The sequence below is a fragment of the Nuphar pumila genome, chromosome 8 (assembly GCF_984573655.1).
Source record: "Nuphar pumila chromosome 8, dmNupPumi1.hap1.1, whole genome shotgun sequence".
NCBI lineage: Eukaryota > Viridiplantae > Streptophyta > Magnoliopsida > Nymphaeales > Nymphaeaceae > Nuphar > Nuphar pumila.
This window is the reverse complement of record NC_143256.1, coordinates 123,205,160-123,226,286: the sequence shown is the minus strand read 5'-3', so window position 1 is coordinate 123,226,286 and position 21,127 is coordinate 123,205,160. Positions and strand designations below refer to the sequence as shown.

Sequence of the window (21,127 nt, the reverse complement as noted above, 5' to 3'; positions counted from 1 at the left end):
TGAAGATAAGACAATTCTGCTATCTTGGCATGATACTTATGCAGTCAATCCATGCCTAGGATGACGTCAAATTCCGTCATATCTAGCAGGATAGCACAAGCCGGTAAATGCCAATCTGCTAAGACTACATCCAACTCTAGTACGTAGGCCACACAAATTATATATTTTTTTCAATCGAGTTATACACATCAATTCGGGCATTATACAAGGGTTTTATAGGTATGTGTAAAAACTCAGCAAAATTTACCAAAATAAAAGAGTGTGGCACCATAATAAAAAAGCATAAAGGTTGCTTGGTTAGCGACCAAAAGGGTACCTTGCACGAGCTTGCCCTTGGTCAACTGCTCGACCGTGGTGGTGTAGATGCATCTTGATGCCTTCTTCTGACCGCTAGACTGCAGCTGCTGTGACTGGTAGGAGGGTTGTTGTTGCGACTATGGTGGTCGTGGGAGTAGAGGTGCTTCGTTGTTCCTTCTGCGATCGTCGGCCACCTTTTTGTGGCATTCACGGAGGTAGTGGCCCATCTTGCCACAATACAGGCATCCACCTATCTCGAGTGGGCACGTCTGCCCAGTGTGAGATCATTGACATTTGGGGCAGACATCACCTGCTTGTTGTCTGGCTGGGGGGCTGCCCTGTGACCTTGGTTGCTTGGAAGAAGGAGCTTGCTTCCTACCTCCGTCCTTCCTGAAAAAGGGTGGTTGTTTGACTTGGCTGCCAGAGGGGATCTTCTTCTGGTCGCCACCCACAACATGTGGCTTCTTACTCTAGGTGCTCTTGGAGTGTTCCCAGTCTTCGCTCAGGAGTGTGGCTGCTGCCACTGTTGCAAAGAAGGTTGCTAGCATGCTGGTGAGGACCCTAGGTTGAAGTCCTTCCTTCAACCCTCAGACGATTTTTTTGGCCCTTTCATGCTTGTCATCGAATAGGCTGGGGCAGTAACACTTCATTCTCTGAAAGTTGGCGATGTAATCCGCCAGACTAGAGTTGCCCTATGAGAGCTTCAAAAATTTGACTTTTTTCTTCTCTCTTGCGTGAGGTAACAACTAAATTGGAGCATCGGGGTGTCGTTATGGAAATAGCAAGAGATCTTAGTTATTTCAGTATTTTATGTTTGAACTCTGATTAGTAGATTTATATTTCTGTTTTGAGATGTAATTAATAACATTAATGCTTTAATTAATGAATGATATGCTTGTGGTACTTCTCTGTTTTACCCTGTAATGCACCCAACTCTTGTTTTCATACTTTCACTATTTAAAAAAAAAAATTATCCAAATTTTTTTACTATAAAAAGTTGGGACGTTACAGAAGTAGTTCTCTAAGAAAGCTTTTATGAAAACTTCCCAAGGAATGTCTGAAATTCCCAGAAACAACATGTTTCGGGTCGTGTCCCACCAGTTTCGGGTGCCATTCTTCAGTCTGAAGGTCCTGAATAAAGTCTTCTTGTCATTGGAGACAACCAAAACTTAAAACACATGTTCCACTTCCTCAACCCAATTCTCGATCATGTCTGGGTCAGGCTTGCCGGTGAAAATTGGGGGATCGAACTTCAAGAACTTTTTATACGACACTATAGTATGCTGACTTGGCTCAGAAAAGGGTGCTTGACCCCCTTGCAAGCGAACCTGGCTCTGTATTGCCTCTATTAGGGCACTCAAGGAATCCATCATGAAACCTCGTTGATCTGACCATTCATTAGCAAAATCTTTATTCGAGTTTCTCGCCATCGTTGAAGTAAATAAGAGATATAAAAATTAGAATTTTGGAAGCTCAAGATAGAAGCTAAAAACATTCGTAATATACAGGCATAACTTGAGTAGTTTACAAAAACCCAGCAATGCTGGTACATAAGCAGAAGGGGAAAACATTATCCGCAAAACTTGGAATTCACAAACTCCAACTCAAAACAACAAGTACTAGTTCCCCTCAGGAACGACTAGTAATTTGTCTCAAGTATTCCCTCTTGTTGCGTGTGCGCTTGAACTTGCACCGAGAATAAGAGGAGTGTAGATCATCATTTGGGACCCCTGGCTAGTGGAGGTGTGTTGTGAGTGTGTATTTGGGAGAGGAGCCTGGTGTGTAGGTTGGTGAAGCTGAGGTGTAGAATGGAGAGTGAGGTGAAGGTGTGTATGTAGACGAAACATTGTCTGAAAGACCTGTAGAAGGAGGCAGTAGCTCATCAGTCCCAGGCAGTTCTGAAGCACCTTGAACTGAGAAAGTTGTGTCATTCAGATCTTGTGCTGCAGACACCCTTCTGTCATATAATTTCTTGAGTTAAGAGCCACTCATCGTGTGCCCTTCTTCACCACAAAAGACGCACTTTGTGTGGGCTTGCCAGGGAGACTCCGCCTCAGAGGATTCCAGCACGGCAGGCTGGCTAAGCAGTACATGCGATGGTATGTGACCATCCTCTCGAAAATGCACAGTTGCCCAAGTCGCAACTAGTGGTGCCTGATAAACTTCTGGAAGCGTGAAGCCCCAAGAATCAGTGAAGGTGGGTTGGGGTGGTCTCTTGGTCTAACATTCCGACCAAGTAGTTAGACGATTATGTCTTTCCACCACAGGGCCTCTACCCCTAACCGAGTGACAACGCATCCATCGTGCACCCCTGCTCAACCCACTTCTTGCACCGTCAAAAGGGTCCATATGGTTAGGCAAAAAACTTCAATAAAACATGGAAGGTTCTTTTAGCCCAACAATATAATCAAATTACAACCAAGAAAAAAGGTTTACTTACAGTGCGATGTAGATGCTTGATGGTCAAGAACCACTGTTTCTTCAAGCTCTGATACCGAGTTGTAACACCCCAAAATTTTAAACTTATAAACTTTTTCAAAAGCGTCAAAAGATTAGAAAATTATCTTTTCTTTTCAGATTTTTTAACAAATCAACGAAAACGTTTTTCTTTGAATAAAAGGGACAAGTTGACAACCTTGGGTGCGTTAGTATAAAAATTCACATTCACCAAATAGAAATAATTTGCAACCATTTTAATAATCCATTCATATTAGAAATACTTTAAGTTATACAAAATTAAGATTTTTTGAGGAAACCCTTGCCCAAAAAACCCAAAAGTCTAGAACGCGAGCTGCTAGCAGAAATAGTGGGATCCTGAGATCATCTTGCAATCGCGTCATCGTCTATCTCGCAACTATTCATCACATGTGCCCATAAAATAGGTCAGTTTCATGAAAAAATGGTAGGTGCACAAGTGAGACGACAGAAAACTGAATTAAGTACATTTGATTTAGCATGCTAAGCAGTTGGGCTCGATTTTGAGGCTTAAAGGTCAAAAAAAGGATGGGTAGGATGGAAATTGGTGAGATTTGAGGCAAATCACAGTTTTAGAGCTCGGATATAAAAAAAGGCCCAATTTTCATAGATAATTGTGCAAAATCACATAAAGCATAAACTATTTTGCAATATAGTCCATAAGACAGGGATTTGCAAAACCTCCCCCCAAAAACGCTCAGGCATCTTTTCTCTTTTTTTCCCTTTAAGTATCTTCACTTTTGTTACACTTTTGTTCTTGAAATAATTGATGCACCAATCTTTTCCTGGTTAGGTAATGTAAATTGTCCTGCCTGATGCATGGGTTGAGCTTGCGCTAAGCTATTACAACCCAGTTTAAGCTACTCAACTTGGTTTAGCTTGAGAAGGCAGGCACTGTACATTTTGTTTACATTTTTTACTTTTCCTTTTAGGGTATGTTTGGTTGTTCTTTTCAAAAAGTGAAAAGAAATCACATGAGAATCAGAATCTCACGAGACTCAAAATCATATGATTTGGAATCTCATGTGATTTTCATTTGCACAAGAATCCGAATCTCATGAGGCTCAACCAAACATCCCCTTAATGTTAGAATGATTGAGGGGTAGGATTTTAACTGTGTCCCTCTGCATTTAAATGAGCGTGCCTCTGTGTTTATTTCTTTACCTGTGTAGTATGTGCATTATTTCCTTTACAAACCTACCTGACCACAAGGTCAGTCCTGGCCCATGTAAGCTCGAGCCTGCCCCACCAGGCTTATTATATGGGCCAAAGAGTGGTTACATGTAATCAATCCTGGGACACTGCAGGTTCAGCTTGTTGCCTGCCCTAAATGGCTGCCATGTGGTGAAATAATTTGTGAAGGAAAGTGGGTTTGTAGCTCTAGGTGTCAAGAAAGTAGAAGACAATTGCATAAACAAGAAAACTCATTTCATATCCATCACTACAAACCTAATGTATAAAGGTTACTTAGGAAATCAAGGACTCATGGACTGTAATATCTTAAACTAGGCTCTTCCTAGAGATAGAATTGCCTATACTGAGAGCCCTCATCCTTTTCCGTATAAGAGGGGAAGTGTAGTATAACTCTAAATGGCCAATTTGGGACTAAACAAACTATAGTGAAGTAGTGAAGTGAAACTAATAAATATTGAATGTCTAACTGCATTTGCATATTCACACTTGTCATTTTCGTTTCCTCTTCCTTCAGGTATGGTTATCTTTATCATTTCTACTTTTCATGTTTAGGCTTGTATTTGTAATAATAAATGTCATTATCTTGAGAAAGGAAAGGCACCTTATAATCAACCATTACTACGTTTTAATGTACAGCACTGCATATGCAACCTTTCTGAGAATTTCATGCTTAAAGAAATTTCTGCAGATTGGACAATCTTCTTCTGTGTTGAAATTGTAGAATTAGCAATTGGATATTCTCTTAGATGCTTTTAGGAAATATCTACATGATCGTGTGACTGGCTAGATTTTTGCGGGTATCTTCTTCTTTATTCATCCCTTTTTTCCTTTTCAATTTCAAACTTCTCTACAGACTTGCCGTCGGATTCTTTTCAAGAGAGGAAGGTGCTGTACAAGTTGGTGTCTGGGTTGCATTCTTCCATTTCTGTTCATATTGCATCAGAATATCTCCTTGATGAAGCTACCAATATGGCATAAATTTTCAAAGTCCTGTTGGTTTTCCCCCCTGTTATGGCAGAAATTCTTGCTATCATTTTTTTGTGTTATGGTGCAGATTCTTGAGATGGTAACATTTTTGAGCATTTGGTTTGTTTTCATTGCATGTAGTGGGGACAAAACCTTGAATTGCTTTATAAACGTGTGCTAAGATACCCAGACCGGGTCAGGAATTTGTATTTTACTTTTCTCTTCGTCCTTCGGGCAGTAACAAAGGTAATAATTTTGTTTCTAAAGTGTTTATGTGCATTCTTGCGAAAAGAGAAACAAAAGAGGCTATTTGTTCTTTGTAAGGACATAAAGTAGAAATGCTTAAGATTTAGAAAGCATATGGAACAAAAGACGATTTCCTTTAATGTGGAAGTTCTTCAACCACATCAAGATATTCAAAAAAGGTTGTTGATATTCTCGAAAAGCATGTTAAAATTCTTTTAATTTTCATCATCTAGAATTTCCAAAAAATACTAAGGCCTCTATTACTTCACATCAAGCAGCCTCAAGATGTGTTCTATTTGCATGTGGATCCAAGAGAGAAGAACTAATAAGATTAGTTGCATCATCCTGAGATCGGCATGCTAGATTGTGCTATATCTGCGATCTCTTGTATAGTTGATTAAATCTGTGCTCTTTTTTTGTCGGTTAAGCCTCCTCTATATGAGTGTGATCGTATTTAATTAATGACTGAATTTGCTTCTTGAACGGCATTGCATTTATGACAATCATTTCTTCTCTGATTTTTATAGGCAGCAGAATATCTTGAGCAGGCTGAGTATGACACTGGTAACCCTGCCGATGATCTCAAGACACAGTCACTTGTACGGCAGCTGGTCTTCAATCCTAAGTTACAAGCTGCATGCCCGTTATCATTTGATGAAGCAAAATTATGGAAGGGTCAGAATGGCCATGAGCTAAAGCATCAGATTCAGAACCAGTTCAGGAATATAAGGTTTTGCTTGAAGCATTGTGATCATTGATGGCATATTATTATTGTTGTTATTGTTTCTCCTTACACTGATCTGTTGGCAGCTCAATTATGGATTGTGTTGGGTGTGAGAAATGCCGTCTTTGGGGGAAACTTCAAATTCTCGGTCTTGGTACAGCACTGAAGATCCTTTTCTCTGTTGATGGTCATGACCACTTGGATCAGCCTGTAAGATAATTGATCTACTATCACTCAGTTCTGGCTCTTATGGATTATTGTATACTAAAAATACCTTACAAGGCTTGTATTGTTTTATCGCTACATAAATTGATTCAGCATTCCTTTTACCTGCTAATGCAGTTGCAGCTTCAACGGAACGAAGTGATTGCTTTGACGAACCTTCTCAATAGATTGTCAGAGTCTGTACAGTCAGTGCAAGAGATGGGCCCTGCTTCTGAAAAAATCATGGAAGGACATCGTTCTTCAGCTAGTGGCATGAGCAGTTTGTAACAATTCTGCATGGTATGATTCATTGCGTTCCAAAAATCTCCCTACAATTTAATGGTTTCTGTTCTCGGATTGTTGCATCATGTTGGGGTTGTTTGTTACTCGTGCAGATTTTCAAAATATCACTAGAATTGAAAATATGTCACGAGAATTTCTCAAAACATCTTTTTTATATGTTTAAAGTTTCTTTTATATTTTAAAAACTTTTCTAATTGTTTCTTTATATTTTCAAAAAAAAAAAACTATCAAAACTGTTTCAAAATATAGTAAAATCTCATGTAGATCTCTTCACGTTACGTCCCCCACTCTTTTTACACAGCAAAGTTAGGGGATTGATTCACATAGGTCCAAAGTACCAGTGTTGTCAGGATAGAGTCGAATTGGCCCATCACTGATTTTTCTTGAGAATCCGCCTAAATCATTTTTTCTTTTGGTTTTAGTTTTTTTTATAATTATGATATTTAGTGGCTATTATATTGTTTGGGAATTGATGCATATTTTAAATTTTGAATGGACCCTATAAGGCATCATTTACTTTATTTCTGCATTTTCCTTGTTTTAGATCATTTTTTCCTGTTTTTTTTTTATTTTTGAACTTTTGTGTTTTTTAAGTCAAAGTTTTCAATAGACCGATTCAAAATTATTTGATTTGATTCGATTTGGGCCAATTTTCTGAATCGTTTTGAAAAGCAATCCAGTTCAGAAGCCGATTCTGACAACATTGGTCTAAACCATTACTGCTAGAGTGTTATTAAAAGTTCTATCGCTAGATCCAAGGGGGTTGGCGTAGTGGGATGGGGCCTAGACTGTTAGACGGGCAGTCTAGACTCAAATCCCTTGGGTGTCACCCCCCTGCGCAAGCCTAAGCTTGGCGACTCCCTGTGATCCAGGGGTAGGCCCTTAGAGTTTTACGCTGACATGGACAAAGACCGTAGTATGGCAGGCTAAGCCAGCGTGGCTAGGTCTCGGTGCCTGGGGAAAATTTTCTTATAAAAAGTTTTCAGAGCAGCTCTCACCCTAATCAAAACATTAACAATTTTCTTACCCGATTGAATCTGTGAGTTTGCGAACCATGTTTGTGCCACCATGACACTTTCTCACTATGATATTTAGATGTTTGTTTTACCCACGATAGAAAAAGGAAGGAAAAGGAGTTTCAGATCAGTAATTTTCCATTAAAACTACATAAAACAAACAGACCTAATTAAGGGCACGTTTAGAAGCGAGAAAAACTCTCATAAGAAAAAAAAGGTTTTGCCTATGAGAAGTTTTGATATGATAACTTTTCTAAATGAAAAGTCTTTTTCTCTTGTTTGTATAGCATGAGAGAATTTTTTGTCTCTCTTCCTTGCTCCCTCTTCCCTCTCTCACTCGCGGCGATCACCGGTGGCATAGTAGCCGACAAAGTGACTGGATCACATGCAGCGATATCCCTCACGCCAAGCTCAGCTGGGGGTGGAGGTGGTTTGGGTCGATCAGGAGGAAGGAGGTTTGCCTCAGGTGGGTGTCGCCGGATGAGATGAAGAGGAGGGCCAGCTGAGGGTGCTACTGGATCAGACAGGGGAAAGCGAGCAGTGGGTCACCATGCTGTTGATGTTACTGTCAGAGGCAGATGGTTTGGATCGCCAGATATTGTCAATGGGCGGTGGTGATGGTGGTGGTGAGATGATGTGATGGGAGTGTAAATCACCATTTTTTCTCTTGTTAGAAAATATTCTTTCACCTCTCTTGAATAATGTTTCTTATAAAAAAATGTACTTTTTAGAAAAACACAGTTTCTCTCGTTTGGAATCTGTTTTTCTCATTCCTACGGAAGGGAATGGTCTTTCATGGTAAAGGGCACAGAGTTCTAAAATTTCCTACCAACTCTGCTTTTCCATAAAAGTGTCCTTTTATATGAGAACGGTACTAAAATATTTGCTCATGAAAAGCGAAAAAGTGATGGGAAAAAAAACTAGGGCTTACTTGTTCTTACCAAGCACTTTGCCATCATAATATTTGTTTCATGAGGGTAGAAAAAGAAAGGAAAGAATGTCAGCTTAACAATTTCTCGTGAATACTACATGAAACAATGGGGCTCTCATATGGGTTCAGCCTTGAAATAAAAATATGAAACAACCAAGTCTCGTGATGTCTCCCACTTAGGGTTGTCAACGGGTCAGGTTTGGTTCGGACCCAGTTGCAACCAACGGATTGAACAAGACCCTTAACCTAAACAAGCTTTTAGCAATCCTATAATCACCTTGTCCTGGCTATTAAACTTGATGGAACACAACATAGCCGAGGGGTTCTCATTTATCGAAACTGCCAGAGAAATATATGAAAAAAAAAACACCTGGCTAGAACTTAGCAGCTACAGGAAGAAGTAGAAAACAGTAGGAAGGATGACAATCATCATTAAGGGGAGGATTGAGGAAGACAGAGATCTTCAAAAATGTTGGCTGGTCTCAACCAAGATTACAATGATATAAGGATGACAATCATTATTTGTTGTTGTATAAGAACTATTTTTGTCTTTTGGGGTATAATTTTCCATATTATGAAGAACTCAGCTCTGGTACAATGCTTGCTGGTTAGCTATTGTGATTCTATATAGGGTGTCCCTTGAGCGTGATAATTAAGGTCTCAAGGGGTCAATTCCCCTACTTCTGATGTGAGGGAGCATAGGAGATTGTGTGCATTGCCATGCGATGTGAAGTTCGGCGATTGCCTCCAAGGATATCTTCAAGATTACTTGAACAGCCATGTGAATTTCAACCTTGATCAGATATGTTGAAAGGCAAGAATGTGCATATCACAGTTTTCCTTTGCACTTATTTTGACAGGTTAGTGTGGAGAAGCCACTACTATATGGTTTGGATGTTCCATTACAGGCCGAGAGGTGTCGTGTTGATTATTGACTGGAGTAGGTGTGTCACGAGCCTATTTTCTTCAATGGGCCAGCGCGGCGCGACGGTCCTTCCTCACCGCCGCAAGCCTACTCGTCACCTCGCTTGCCGATCGCGGAAGCTTGTAATCAGAGTGCAAGAGAGCAAGAGAGAAAAGAGGGAGAGAAATTGCAATCACAAGAAGCAATCACAACGAGGGTGAACAAAAGAAAGCTCAACGCATTTATATCATTCACAATTTTGCCCGCAGGCTATTACAGTTCAAGTATACGGGCTGCCCCTTCGAGGTATTGATTCACCTGAACCGAGCAGCTTACATCAGACTCAACAAAAGCAAAATAGACTCTAAGCGCAACTGTACACTGTAAGTCGCAAGGGAACATGCTCCCCCCTTCAAATCATGCGCTGTCCTCAGCGCCATCTGTTTCATGGTAAGCCCTGACTTCAGCCGGGTAGCGGTTGTTCATTTGAAATGCAGGCTCCCACGTTGGTTCCGTTGTTTCCTCCCACTGCACAAAGTATTTCTTCGCTTGTCCCAAGTAGTTGACATTGTGGCGAAGGATCTGACTGAGGTGCTTCTCGGCCCGTTGTGTTGTCGGGGCCCTCTGCATGATGGGAGCGCATCATGGCATACTGTGTTATGGGTCTCCATCATCTGGATGGAACTGCTTGAGGTTGCACACGTGGAACACCAGGTGCACCTTGAAGTCTGAGGGCAACTCCAGCTTGTATGCCAGCTTGCCCACCTTCTTTGTGATGGTGAAGGGTCCCTCATACTTTCTGAGTAGTATGCGGTGCCGCCCGCGGAAGATGCCTGTGCGACCAGGATATAGCTTCAGCAACACTTGGTCCCCAACTTGGAACTCTGCGGGCCGACGGTGTTTGTCCACCCACTTCTTCATTCTCTTTGTCGTTTTGTGTAAGAATGCCTTCACCAACTCATTCTGCTTGTGCCAGTCGCGAACAAACTGATAGGCGAAAGATGGCCTTCCCTTTTCTTGTGCGGCAAGAGTGTGCGGGGTCAGTGGCTGCCGCCCCGTGGCTATTTTAAACGGGTTGTGGCCTAAAGACTCGCTCTTCTGCAGATTATAACAAAATTGTGCCACATCGAGGAGCTTCACCCAATTTTTCTGATTGGCACTAACAAAGTGCCTAAGGTACTGCTCCAGTATCCCGTTGATGCGCTCTGTTTGCCCATCTGTCTGTGGATGAAAGCTTGTTGAAAACAGCAAATCAGAGCCAAGTAGCTGAAATACTTCACGCCAGAACTTGCCCGTGAAGCGAGCATTGCGATCACTCACAATGCTCTTTGGTATGCTCGAGTGTTTCACCACATGCTTTACAAACAACTCTGCAGTCTTCTCTGCAGGGCACTCCTTGGAAGCTGGGATGAAGGTGGCATACTTTGAGAAACGATCCAGCACGACCAAAATAGAACTGAGGCCCTCTACCTTTGGCAGACTAACAATAAAGTCCATATAGATGCTTTCCAAAGGACGTTCTGGAATTGGTAGAGGCTCAAGGAGATCTGCAACCTTCTGGTTTGTCCCCTTATCTTGTTGGCAGATGAGGCATGTTCGCACATACCCCTCAACATCGTCCCTCATATGCGACCAATAGTAGCTGCGCTCAAGGAGTGCTAAGGTCCGCTCCTGACCAGGATGGCCGACCCATAGTGTATCATGGCATTCCTTAAGCAATTCTCGGCGAATGCTTCCCCACCGCGGTACGAAGATGCGTCCCCCTTTTGTTACGGGGAGGCCATCTTGTAGCCAGAATCGCCGAGTCTTCCATGCCTGCGCCAGAGAAACTAGGTGTTGTGTGATCGGATCTTGCTGTGTACCTTCACGGATGCGGCTCAGCAGTGCGCCCTCTAAGTGCACTTCAGAAGGCTCCGCGCGCACAGCTGCCAGTTCAGCCCTACGGCTCAAGGCATCTGCCACAACATTGGTCTTTTCAACCTTGTACTCTAAGGCAAAGTCAAACTCAGCCAAAAACATCTGTCATCGAGCTTGTTTAGGCGTTAACTTCTTCTACGTCTGAAAATAGCTCGTGGCCACATTGTCTGTCTTGACGACGAACTCAACACCCAAAAGGTAGTGCCGCCAGGTCCTGAGGCAATACACAATGGCAGTCATCTCACGTTCATGCACTGTGTAACGCTTCTCTGCATCTTTCAACTTGCGACTCTCATATGCGATCGGATGACCATCTTGCATAATAACTCCGCCAATGGCAAAGTCTGAGGCATCCGTGTGGACTTCAAAGGGTCTCAAATGATCAGGCAATCGCAGCACTGGCTCCTTCACTAAGGCTTTCTTCAAGCCATCGAAGGCATCTTGGCACGCTCCTGTCCAGAGCCATACCCGATTCTTCTTTAACAAATCTGTGACAGGCGCAACAATGAGGGAATAACCTTTGATGAAACGACGATAATAGTTTGCCAAACCGAGGAATGACCACAATTCTGTCACTTTGCTTGGCGGAACCCATTTCTGAATGACCCTTATCTTTTGCCCATCCATACGCAGCACACCATGCCCCACAACGTGGCCAAAGAAGTTGATCTCCTCCTGCACGAAGAGACACTTCTCTCATTTGACACAGAGGTCATTTTCCTTCAGCACCTAAAACACTGTTCGCAAGTGCCCGACATGTTCCTCCATGTTGCTATGGTAGATCACGATATCATCCAGGTAGACTATCACAAACTTGTCTAAGTAAGGGTAGAAGATCTGGTTCATTAAAGTTGTGAACGTGGCTGGAGCATTTGTCAACCCGAATGGCATTACTAGAAATTCGTAAGCACCATAGCGGGTGACGTAAGTTATTTTCGGCTCATCATCTTCGACAATCCTGACCTGCCAGTAACCCGATCACAGATCTAGCTTGGAAAATATACGACCACTGCCTAGCTGGTCGAACAAGTCTGCTATCAATGGCAATGGGTACTTGTTCTTCATCGTGACCATGTTCAGAGCACGATAATCCACACATAATCGTTTAGAGCCATCATGTTTCATCTGGAAAAGGACCGGGGCACCAAATGGGGCTTTTGATGGACGAATAATGCCTGCGTCCAACATCTCGTCTAGCTGCCTACGCAGCTCCTTCAGTTCAGCTGGCCTCATACGGTATGGAACCATTGTGGGAGGCTTCGCTCTTGGGGTCAACTCAATCTTGTGGTCGACCTCATGTCTTGGCGGAAGATGCTTTGGCAATTCCGATGGCATCACCCCCCGAAACTCCTCTAATAGTGGGGCTAGGGTCGGCGGCACTGCTGCTTCTACCTTCCCTTCATCTGCATGCACTGCAACTAAGAATGGCTGCTCTCCATGCTTGACACCCTTCTTCAGTTGCATTGCCGATAACACTGAAGAATTGTCTTTCTGCGTAAGGCACTGCACTATGTGTGACAGGTCTGACCCCATGATCGTCAACGTGTTAAACTTTGGCAGCATCATAACATTCTGGCTTCGCAGAAACTCCATACTCATAATCACCTTGAAATCGTCTAGGGGCACCACAGAGAAGTTGGCTTTGCTGGCCCAACTCCCCACTTGAGTAGCCACATCTCTTGCTTCACCAAGGATGGGCTTGGCCTCAGAGTTTACTGTTTTGATAGTCCTCTGCTTTGACCCAGTTTTCAAGCCCAACCGCTCTGCCTCTTCCCGCGAGACAAAGTTGTGTGTGGCCCGGAGTCGACCATTGCTGAAGTATACTTCCCATTCATAATGACTTCTACGTACATAAGTTCCTTACTGACCTGCATGTTCTTAGCTGCGTTAATCTATCGCATGGCTTCCATCCTTGGTTGCATGGTCTCAGTGTCACTGCATTCAGTATCGCTGCATTCTTCCTGTGCAGCATTGGCTTGCCCGTCGTCCTTTACAAGGCGCTTTGGGCACTGCCTGACGATATGTCTATCGCTGCAGAACCAACATGTCGCAACCGCACCCTTGTTGTTGTTGTTATGTTTCGTGATGTTCTGTTTTCTTTTCGGATTGATGGCGTGTCGATACCTCACCTTTATCATTGCACTGCTCATCCTTCTTGCCTCCGTGGTCAGGCTTCTTCCCAACTTTGGTTGATGGGGTGAAAGGCTTGCGCTGAGTGTCAACTAAGTGCTCAACCGCCACATATGCATCTTCCAAAATATGGGGGTTGCTCCTTTCCACTTCAAACTGTGCCCATGGCTGAAGTCTCACAATGAACCAGTTGAACATGTCGTCTTCTGGCATGTTAGGTATCTCCAGCATAAGCTTCTGGAACGTTCTGACATAGTCTTGCAACGAACCAGTATGTTTGAACTCACGAACCATCCGATAAGCCTGCCTCTGCGCATTTCTTGGCATGAAGTAGTTGCGCAACTTCATTTTGAAGTCATCAAAGGTGTCTATCACACATTGACCCATCTCCATGTCATTGCGCTTCCGCCTCCACCAAGCGATAGCATCTTCATCAAGTAAGGCCGCTACAGCCTTAATCATCAGATCTTCGAGGGTCACATTCTGGATATCCAAGTAGTCTTCTACTTGGAAGAAGAAGTTCTCAATGGCCTTACTGTCGCGAGAACCATTGAATTTTGCGGGTCTTGGTACGTCAATCCTTGATGGTCTCTCACCATTTTTGCCATTTAGGGTCACTGTCCTCTGCAACGTACAGTTTTTCAACTGAAGCTCCCCTACTTCAGTCTGCAAGTCGGTCACTGTAGTCGTCAACGAAGTGACCTGCCCCATTAATAAGGTTACCTGCTCTTGCAGGCTCGCCACCACATCATTTAGTCCATTGAATGATTCACATGCGCGTGAAATCGCTTCCTTATGCGAAGTCACCTCTTCCACCAGCTTGTTAACAGTTGCAGCCAACTCTTCTTGGCTCCGAGGTGAACCCATCTTCTCAGCTTCAGCAACTGCCTTGCCTTTGATGTTGCGCAAGTTTTGATAAGGCGCCACGATGTCTTGCTCACAAATCGCAGCTTGTCGGCGTGTCTGTCGACACCGACTCCGGAGTCCCTTCCCCAGCACAAGAATGGGCTCTGGTACCACTTGTCACGGGCCTATTTCCTTCAATGGGCCAGCGCGGCGTGATAGTCCTTCCTCACCGCCGCAAGCCTACTCGTCAGCTCGCTTGCCGATCGCGGAAGCTTGTAATCAGAGTGCAAGAGAGCAAGAGAGAATAGAGGGAGAGAAATTGCAATCACAACGAGGGTGAACAAAAGAAAGCTCAACGCATTTACTTTATTCACAATTTTTCCCGCAGGCCATTACAGTTCAAGTATACGGGCTGCCCCTTCGGGGTATTGATTCACCTAAACCGGGCAGCTTACATCAGACTCAACAAAAGCAAAACAGACTCTAAGCGCAACTGTACATTGTAAGTCGTAAGGGAACAAGGTGTCTGCAGTGTAAAACTCCAGGAGTACTCTCCCTTACCTAATGGAAATATATTCTCATTTGGCTTAGGCCTTACAGCAAAGGATGCACACTTCGAGGTATCGAACTCTAGACTTTTTTCAACTCGAAGGCTAGACCGACTCACCTAGTCAGGTGTGCGGAGCTCTTGTAGGCTGGTTTCCCTTGACACTTGCCAGCAAAAAATGACTGCTTTAAGTGAACTTGGTTGTTGATCTTGCTCTGTAGAGCAACAACTGATTCATGAAGGCCTGGTGATGATTTATGTCCTTGACATCCATGGTTGGGATATATTCAAATCTATGTCACATGGGTGAGGGTGAGGGTGCGGGTGCGGGGTGCGGCACTTTAAAAAAACTTGGGTGCGGGGGTGGGGGTGCGGCAAAAATATAAAAAATTATATATATATATATATATAGTCCAAAAGTTAGACATAAATAACCTTGGGTGCATTGACTGCACCCAGGGTTAGGTTGACCGCATCGAGTGTGGGTGCGGCACCTAGTTGAAGAGTCCCTGTGACATAGATTCAAACCCTAATTCAAAAGGTTGCATTATCATAACCTAGTGGTCATTTATTCTAATATGATATCTTTGTGTTTTCGAGGATATGATTTTTAAAGGCTTCAACATATACCTTTTTCTTTTTTTAAAGGCAAACTAGGGTTAGGCAGACCTCTACCAGTTATGCAACTATACCATTGGGTTTTGAACATGCAACGTCCCAACACAAGGTGACGTGCACTAGCTGCTCTTACCAGATAAGCGGAGCCCTTGTTAAAAATGTCTCTGAATTTATTCTCTAGTTTTCTTCCACAAAAGTAAGTCCAGGTATAATTAATAAAGCTGAATAACATCTCATGTTTTCTTGGCAAAAAATAGGGCATGTACTGCTTGTTTTTATGAACCCAAGGATCCTCAGTTAACCAACGGGGGCTTCTCATGGTTGGTAGGAGCTGTATGTGCACGTCTCCCTGTGGTGTGACGTTGCAGGTTCAAAACCCGTTGAATAATAACTGGTGGGGGTCTGCGGTCTGCCTAACCCTCACAACCACGCGGGCAACCCTGCAGTGGTTCATTTGTGTTAAAACAAAAACATGATATTTTCACCCCAAGCAATATTTTAAAAACATCATTTTTTTGGCATTAATCAGCTTTTTAGAATAACATGATAAAAATTAAGATATATAATGTTTTCACTGGAATCACTAGAATTTTTTTTTGTCTGGATTGCTAGAATATGTTTACTGAAGTGTGAAATAAGTATTTATGACACTTTTTTCGTGTGAATCTGACCCTTAAGATGCGTTCGGCATGGTTCGCTTTCTAGGAAACAATTGTCGGATCGTGTATTTTTTGACAAAAAAAAAATATGAGTTTTGGATACTCAAATACTTACGAGAATTCTAAGCGCGATTTTCAATTCTTAAAAGATAGTTTATATTTCAATAATATATTTTCAGTAAACATATTCTAGTGACTCTTTTCGAAATATCTGTGATCTTTGATTCATAGTTCATGTACCCATCAACATTAAAATTAGAAAATTATATTTCTAAGAATATCTAAAAATAAAAATCATGTACAAAATAAAAAATCACTCAATTTCACAACAATATTATCGTGATATTTAGATCTTAACGAAAATATTGCACTATCATTTTACCAATATTTGTCACAATGCTCGTGCCCTTGAATCCAAAAACTGCATGATAGTCCACAAAAGATCCAAATTTCGGAACTTGACAGATTCGGGATAACCAGCTGCCGAGTGTCAACGTGGGTTTGGACTTTGGTGTAGTGGGCTGCAAACTGATCAGATACTGTATCCTGTCTGATCCAAATCCAAATAACTTATTCGAGGACATAATAGTGAATCTGGATCCAAAAGATATGTATGGTGATGTTGGATCCCGTAAAAAAAACTGAAATCAAGGTTTTTACAAGTAAATATGCAAATAGATCGGATTATATCTGTATCTGAATCTGAACGTAGATCCAATGTAAATAATTGAAGTGAATACGATCCAAACTTGAAAATGATCCCAATGTGTAAATTCGAGGCGACTTGCATTAATGAGTGCAAGAGCCCTTGCTTAGCGATCGCAAGTATGACAGGCTCAGCCAGTGCATATCCGGAGGATGATATCCCCGTCCTTCATGAAAAAAAAAAATCATTTTAACATTGAGCTGTTATTTAGAAATAAAGGGTGTCTGGTTCGGGCCTAAGGTCCGACCAAACCCGATCTGTCTGCACACTGACTGGGGAATAAGACATTGCTTGCTCTTGCAGTCATGGATCACTTGAATGATGAATCGTGTCAAATGTCGGTTCGGTAGATTTAATTATGCAAGCATTCTACATATAATTAATTTTAATGGAATCACAAAAACAAAACCACACTGATGTGAGAGATGTCACACTCCATTGAGTCTCACTGGAATTTGCCCATTTACTTCACCGATCGATCTTCACTCAGTGCTCTCTCTCTCTCTCTCTCTGGATCTACCCATTTTTTCAGACCCGTAAGAGTAAGAGGGGGTGTATTTGAATCGGGTCAGGGGTCGGCCGTGTATTTGGCTGGTTCTAGTGTTTTTAAGACTGGTTCATTAATCTAATGTGTTGCTAGCATGAAATTATCATATTTTTTCAAATCATTTTCTTATCAATTTTTGTATCATTCTCATATTTGATACTATTCTTTCTTGTATCAAATTTGCATGATTAATCTTAATCGTATATATGTTTATGCATGCGTCATGTAATGGCTTATAATAAAACATGCATGTCAGCTATCTAATCAAGTATACATATGGGGGCAATATTGACATTTAAGAGCAACAAAGAACTCTAATCGATGTACATTTGAAACCACCAAAGTGGTCAAATGTATGTTTAACATGAGATTTTGGATTGCAAATTTTGAATAGTTCAATATTGAATTTGTACTTAAACTTATTGAAATAATGTTCGGCCTAAAGAAAGTTCATCGTGACAAAATATATGAAAGCACATGTGGCATATGTGCACCTAAAGGTGTCTTGCCAACTTGTCTCTGGTTGTATATTTTTTCTAGTTTTGTTAATTTTCATGAAATATGAAGTAAATTTCGTGTATTATGAGTTCTTTTCACCAAAGTGAGACTCTAATGACCCTCTGTGCCTAGTTTTGTTATTATTGATGGATCAAGCAGTATTCCTTTTCTTGATGGCTCGAATTTTAGTGATTGAAAAGAAATGATACTTTTTACTTTAAGGTACATGAACTTAGATCTAGTATTGCGTAAAGATTGAGGAAAAAGCAACTTATAATAAGTGGGAGTGTTTGAATCGTCTTAGCCTTTAGCTCTTGTAATCTAAGGTTGCTAAGAATATTTGATGTGCTATTCCTATTTGTAGAACATTGAAAGAATTCTTGAGGGCTATTGAAGAGCAATTCGTCAGTTCAAACAAGGCTAGAGCCAATACTCGTTATATGTATCTTTACCTTTTATTCACCACCTACAGATGTGTATGGTCCATTTATCCCATGTTACATGGGTGAAAAGTTTTTCGTCACCTTTATTGATGACTATTCTTGTTATCTATCTTTACATTTTATTTGAAAAATCTGAAGTCTACAAAGTTTTTAAAGACTTCAAGAAAGAGGTAGAAAAACAAAGTGAAAAAATTATTAAAATAGTCAGATCAGATAGAGGTGGTGAATATTATGAGTGATTTACAGAAATTGGTCAAATGAGAGGACTATTAACCATGTTTCTAGAGGGAGAAGACATAATACCTCAATACTCTATGTTTGGCAGTGCCTACCAAAATGGCATAGCCGAAAGAAGAAACCACATGCTTAAGAAAATAGTACGAGCAATGTTGAATTACTCGACTCTTCCCATAACCTTGTGTAGTGAAGCCTTGAGGACGACTGTGCATATTTTAAAGAAAGTTTTTACTAAAGCAGTTCAGAAAACTCCATATGAGTTATGGACGAATAGAAAACCATCTCTTTCATATATGCATGTATGGGTTGTCCTGCTGAGGCTAAATTGTATAATCCTCATATAAAATCTTTTGATCCCAGAACAACTAGCAGTTTTTTCATTGGTTATCTAGAAATATCAAAAGGTTATAGGTTTTATTATTCATCTTATATACCACAAATAGTAAAAACTGATAAAGCTAGATTCTTAGAAGATGGTTTTGTTGGTATGAGTGCATTACCAGACCTCAACCTTGCAGCTAACACACACACACACACACATATATATATATATATATATATATATATATATATATATATATATATATATATATATATATATATATATATATATATATATACCTGAAACCCCAATCATCACCCATCAGCTGCTGTAAGATATACATGGTATCTCTCTCTCTCTGATCCATGTAGATTCTAATTGAAGGTTGTATATGTTAGCTACTGGACAAATCTTGATACATGGTTCTCTATTGTGTTTTGATGCTCGCATATTGCACAATTTCTACATTGGGCATGGTAAAAAAAGTGAAACAGATTAGTGGATTCTGATAATGGTGATGGTTGTTGTAAATGGATTTCATTTTTTATGGTTTTTACTCTTAGAAAATTTGGTTTAGAGGGAAAATCTGTTGTCTTAAATTGAACGGTTAATGGGCATGGTGAGAAAAGTGAAAAAAGATCAGTTGGTGGCAGGGGCGTAGCTATGATTCATGGGGGGGGGGGCAAACAGGGGTGTAGCAAAAAAAATTTATTTGTGTGATAATCGGGGGTACTTCGGGGGCAGCGCCCCCGAAAAAAAAAATTGAGATAAAATAAAAAATGGCTACAATTATTAATAAAAATCTATTTCATATGGACAAATCAAACTATTTGCTGCAGTCAGGGCTGGGCTAGGACTGGACTGGACTACAAAAATGGATAAAAATCTATTTCATATGGAATCAGGGCTGGGCTAGGACTGGGCTTTTAAAACAAAAAAAAAGTTAACTGTTTCGGGAGGCAGGACTGGGCTCCCCCCCCCCCCCCAGCTACGCCCTTGGTTGGTGGTGATGGGTTTCGTTTTTTATGGTTGTTGTTCTCAGAAAATAATTGGTTTAAGAGGAAATTTGCCGTCTTAAAGTGTTCATGCCGAAGGAAGTCCTCCATGTCTTTGCAAGCAATTGTTATTGATTGGGCATATGGGTATCAAGTTTTTGTACTGTTTTTTCTGTTTCATTGTTCTCTTGCATTTCTTTGACTGGTTTTAAGTGTGTTCTTTCCTAGTTTTCTGGGGTACACAAGAAAGGGATGGTACGGATCTATTTGGCGAATTGTGCTTGAAGTCCTCTACTTTTCCATTATTGGTGTTGCTTGTCTTTTAATGTGGTCGCACACAGGCCATCGTGTTGTCTGTTGTGTACTGAGAATGCGTTATTAGGGTGATCCTTGTTTCATCTCCATCTTCTTTTGTAGGCAAAGGAAGAGAAAGAAGCATTTAGGAAATATCTGGAATCCAGTGGAGTTCTTGATGGTCTTACCAAAGGTAACTTGCAAGCTTTTGTGGCTCTTTAGACCGTGTGAAGTGTCTTTTAATGAATCAAATTAATTCCGTTACATAATTCATTAACCATGTGAAGTTGAATCCTTTGTAGTTCTTGTTGCTCTGTATGAGGAGAATGAGAAACCGCTATCTGCAATTGAGTAAGTTCAGTGACACATTGCCACGTCTTGTTAGTGTTTTGCTGTTATCATTACTTGATTCTGTTCCTTTGATATGATTTAAATCCTGTGCCCCTTTAAATTTGTAGCATTGTACTGAGCTGAGGCCAGTTTTATGTAACCTATTCTACCTATTTTAGAACACTATCGTGGACAAATTTGATGAATTAACGTAGATACGATGGTATTGCACTTACTAAACCTACTTTGTAAATTCCATATGGTTCTATCTTGTCAACCTTTTGAGTTATTTCATTAGCTTGATCAAAATGCATTTGTATGATCATTTTAAGCATTATGTTTTCATGTGGTGTTTTACCTACTTCTTAGTGAAAGTGTCACATGGAGAAGGCTGTTCTGCTTAATTAGTTTTTGGTTGAACTGTAACGAGCCCTAAACCAGTGCCAGGTTGTAAAAGCTATCTAAGCAAAAAGTTATCCATAAATCACTGTATATGGTGAGTGATATATGCATCTAAATATGAAAAAATATTTGAAGCTTTCAGGATCATTTGAACCAGTCAACTGAGCCAACTCCAGATATTTCCTATTAAAATTTTCTCGGATAATTGATTGTTACGACATTGACAGGTATTGAAATCTTTTGATTTGACGCCCATGCTGTGATTGATTGAATCGCAATCCAAAGAAAAATGAGGTGTGCAGTTTGCATTCTATATAGTTTGCTTTTCATATTTTACTTCATTCTAATCATAGCCATATAAGTCATGCATGAAAAT

General features: G+C 41.1%; 1 protein-coding gene across 1 annotated transcript; it reads left to right on the top strand.

Moving 5' to 3' along the window:
- The first annotated feature begins 436 nt into the window (after positions 1-436).
- On the top strand, positions 437-20,374 carry LOC149830537 (endoplasmic reticulum oxidoreductin-2-like). Its single transcript, XM_090015479.1, has 11 exons — positions 437-512; positions 4,820-4,938; positions 5,074-5,178; positions 5,706-5,908; positions 5,989-6,112; positions 6,245-6,390; positions 7,713-7,891; positions 7,998-8,061; positions 18,093-18,204; positions 20,143-20,212; positions 20,322-20,374. Exons 1-11 carry the CDS (start codon positions 437-439, stop codon positions 20,372-20,374), a joined length of 1,251 nt encoding a protein of 416 aa, XP_089871605.1.
- The last annotated feature ends 753 nt before the right edge of the window (positions 20,375-21,127 follow it).

Coding starts and splice junctions, on each gene's coding strand:
- LOC149830537 (XM_090015479.1), top strand. CDS start 437: ATGGTGGTCGTGGGAGTAGAGGTGCTTCGTTGTTCCTTCTGCGATCGT. Junction 4,939..5,073: donor TTGATGAAGCTACCAATATG/GCATAAATTTTC, acceptor CATTGCATGTAG/TGGGGACAAAACCTTGAATT. Junction 7,892..7,997: donor AGGAAGGAGGTTTGCCTCAG/GTGGGTGTCGCC, acceptor TGTTACTGTCAG/AGGCAGATGGTTTGGATCGC.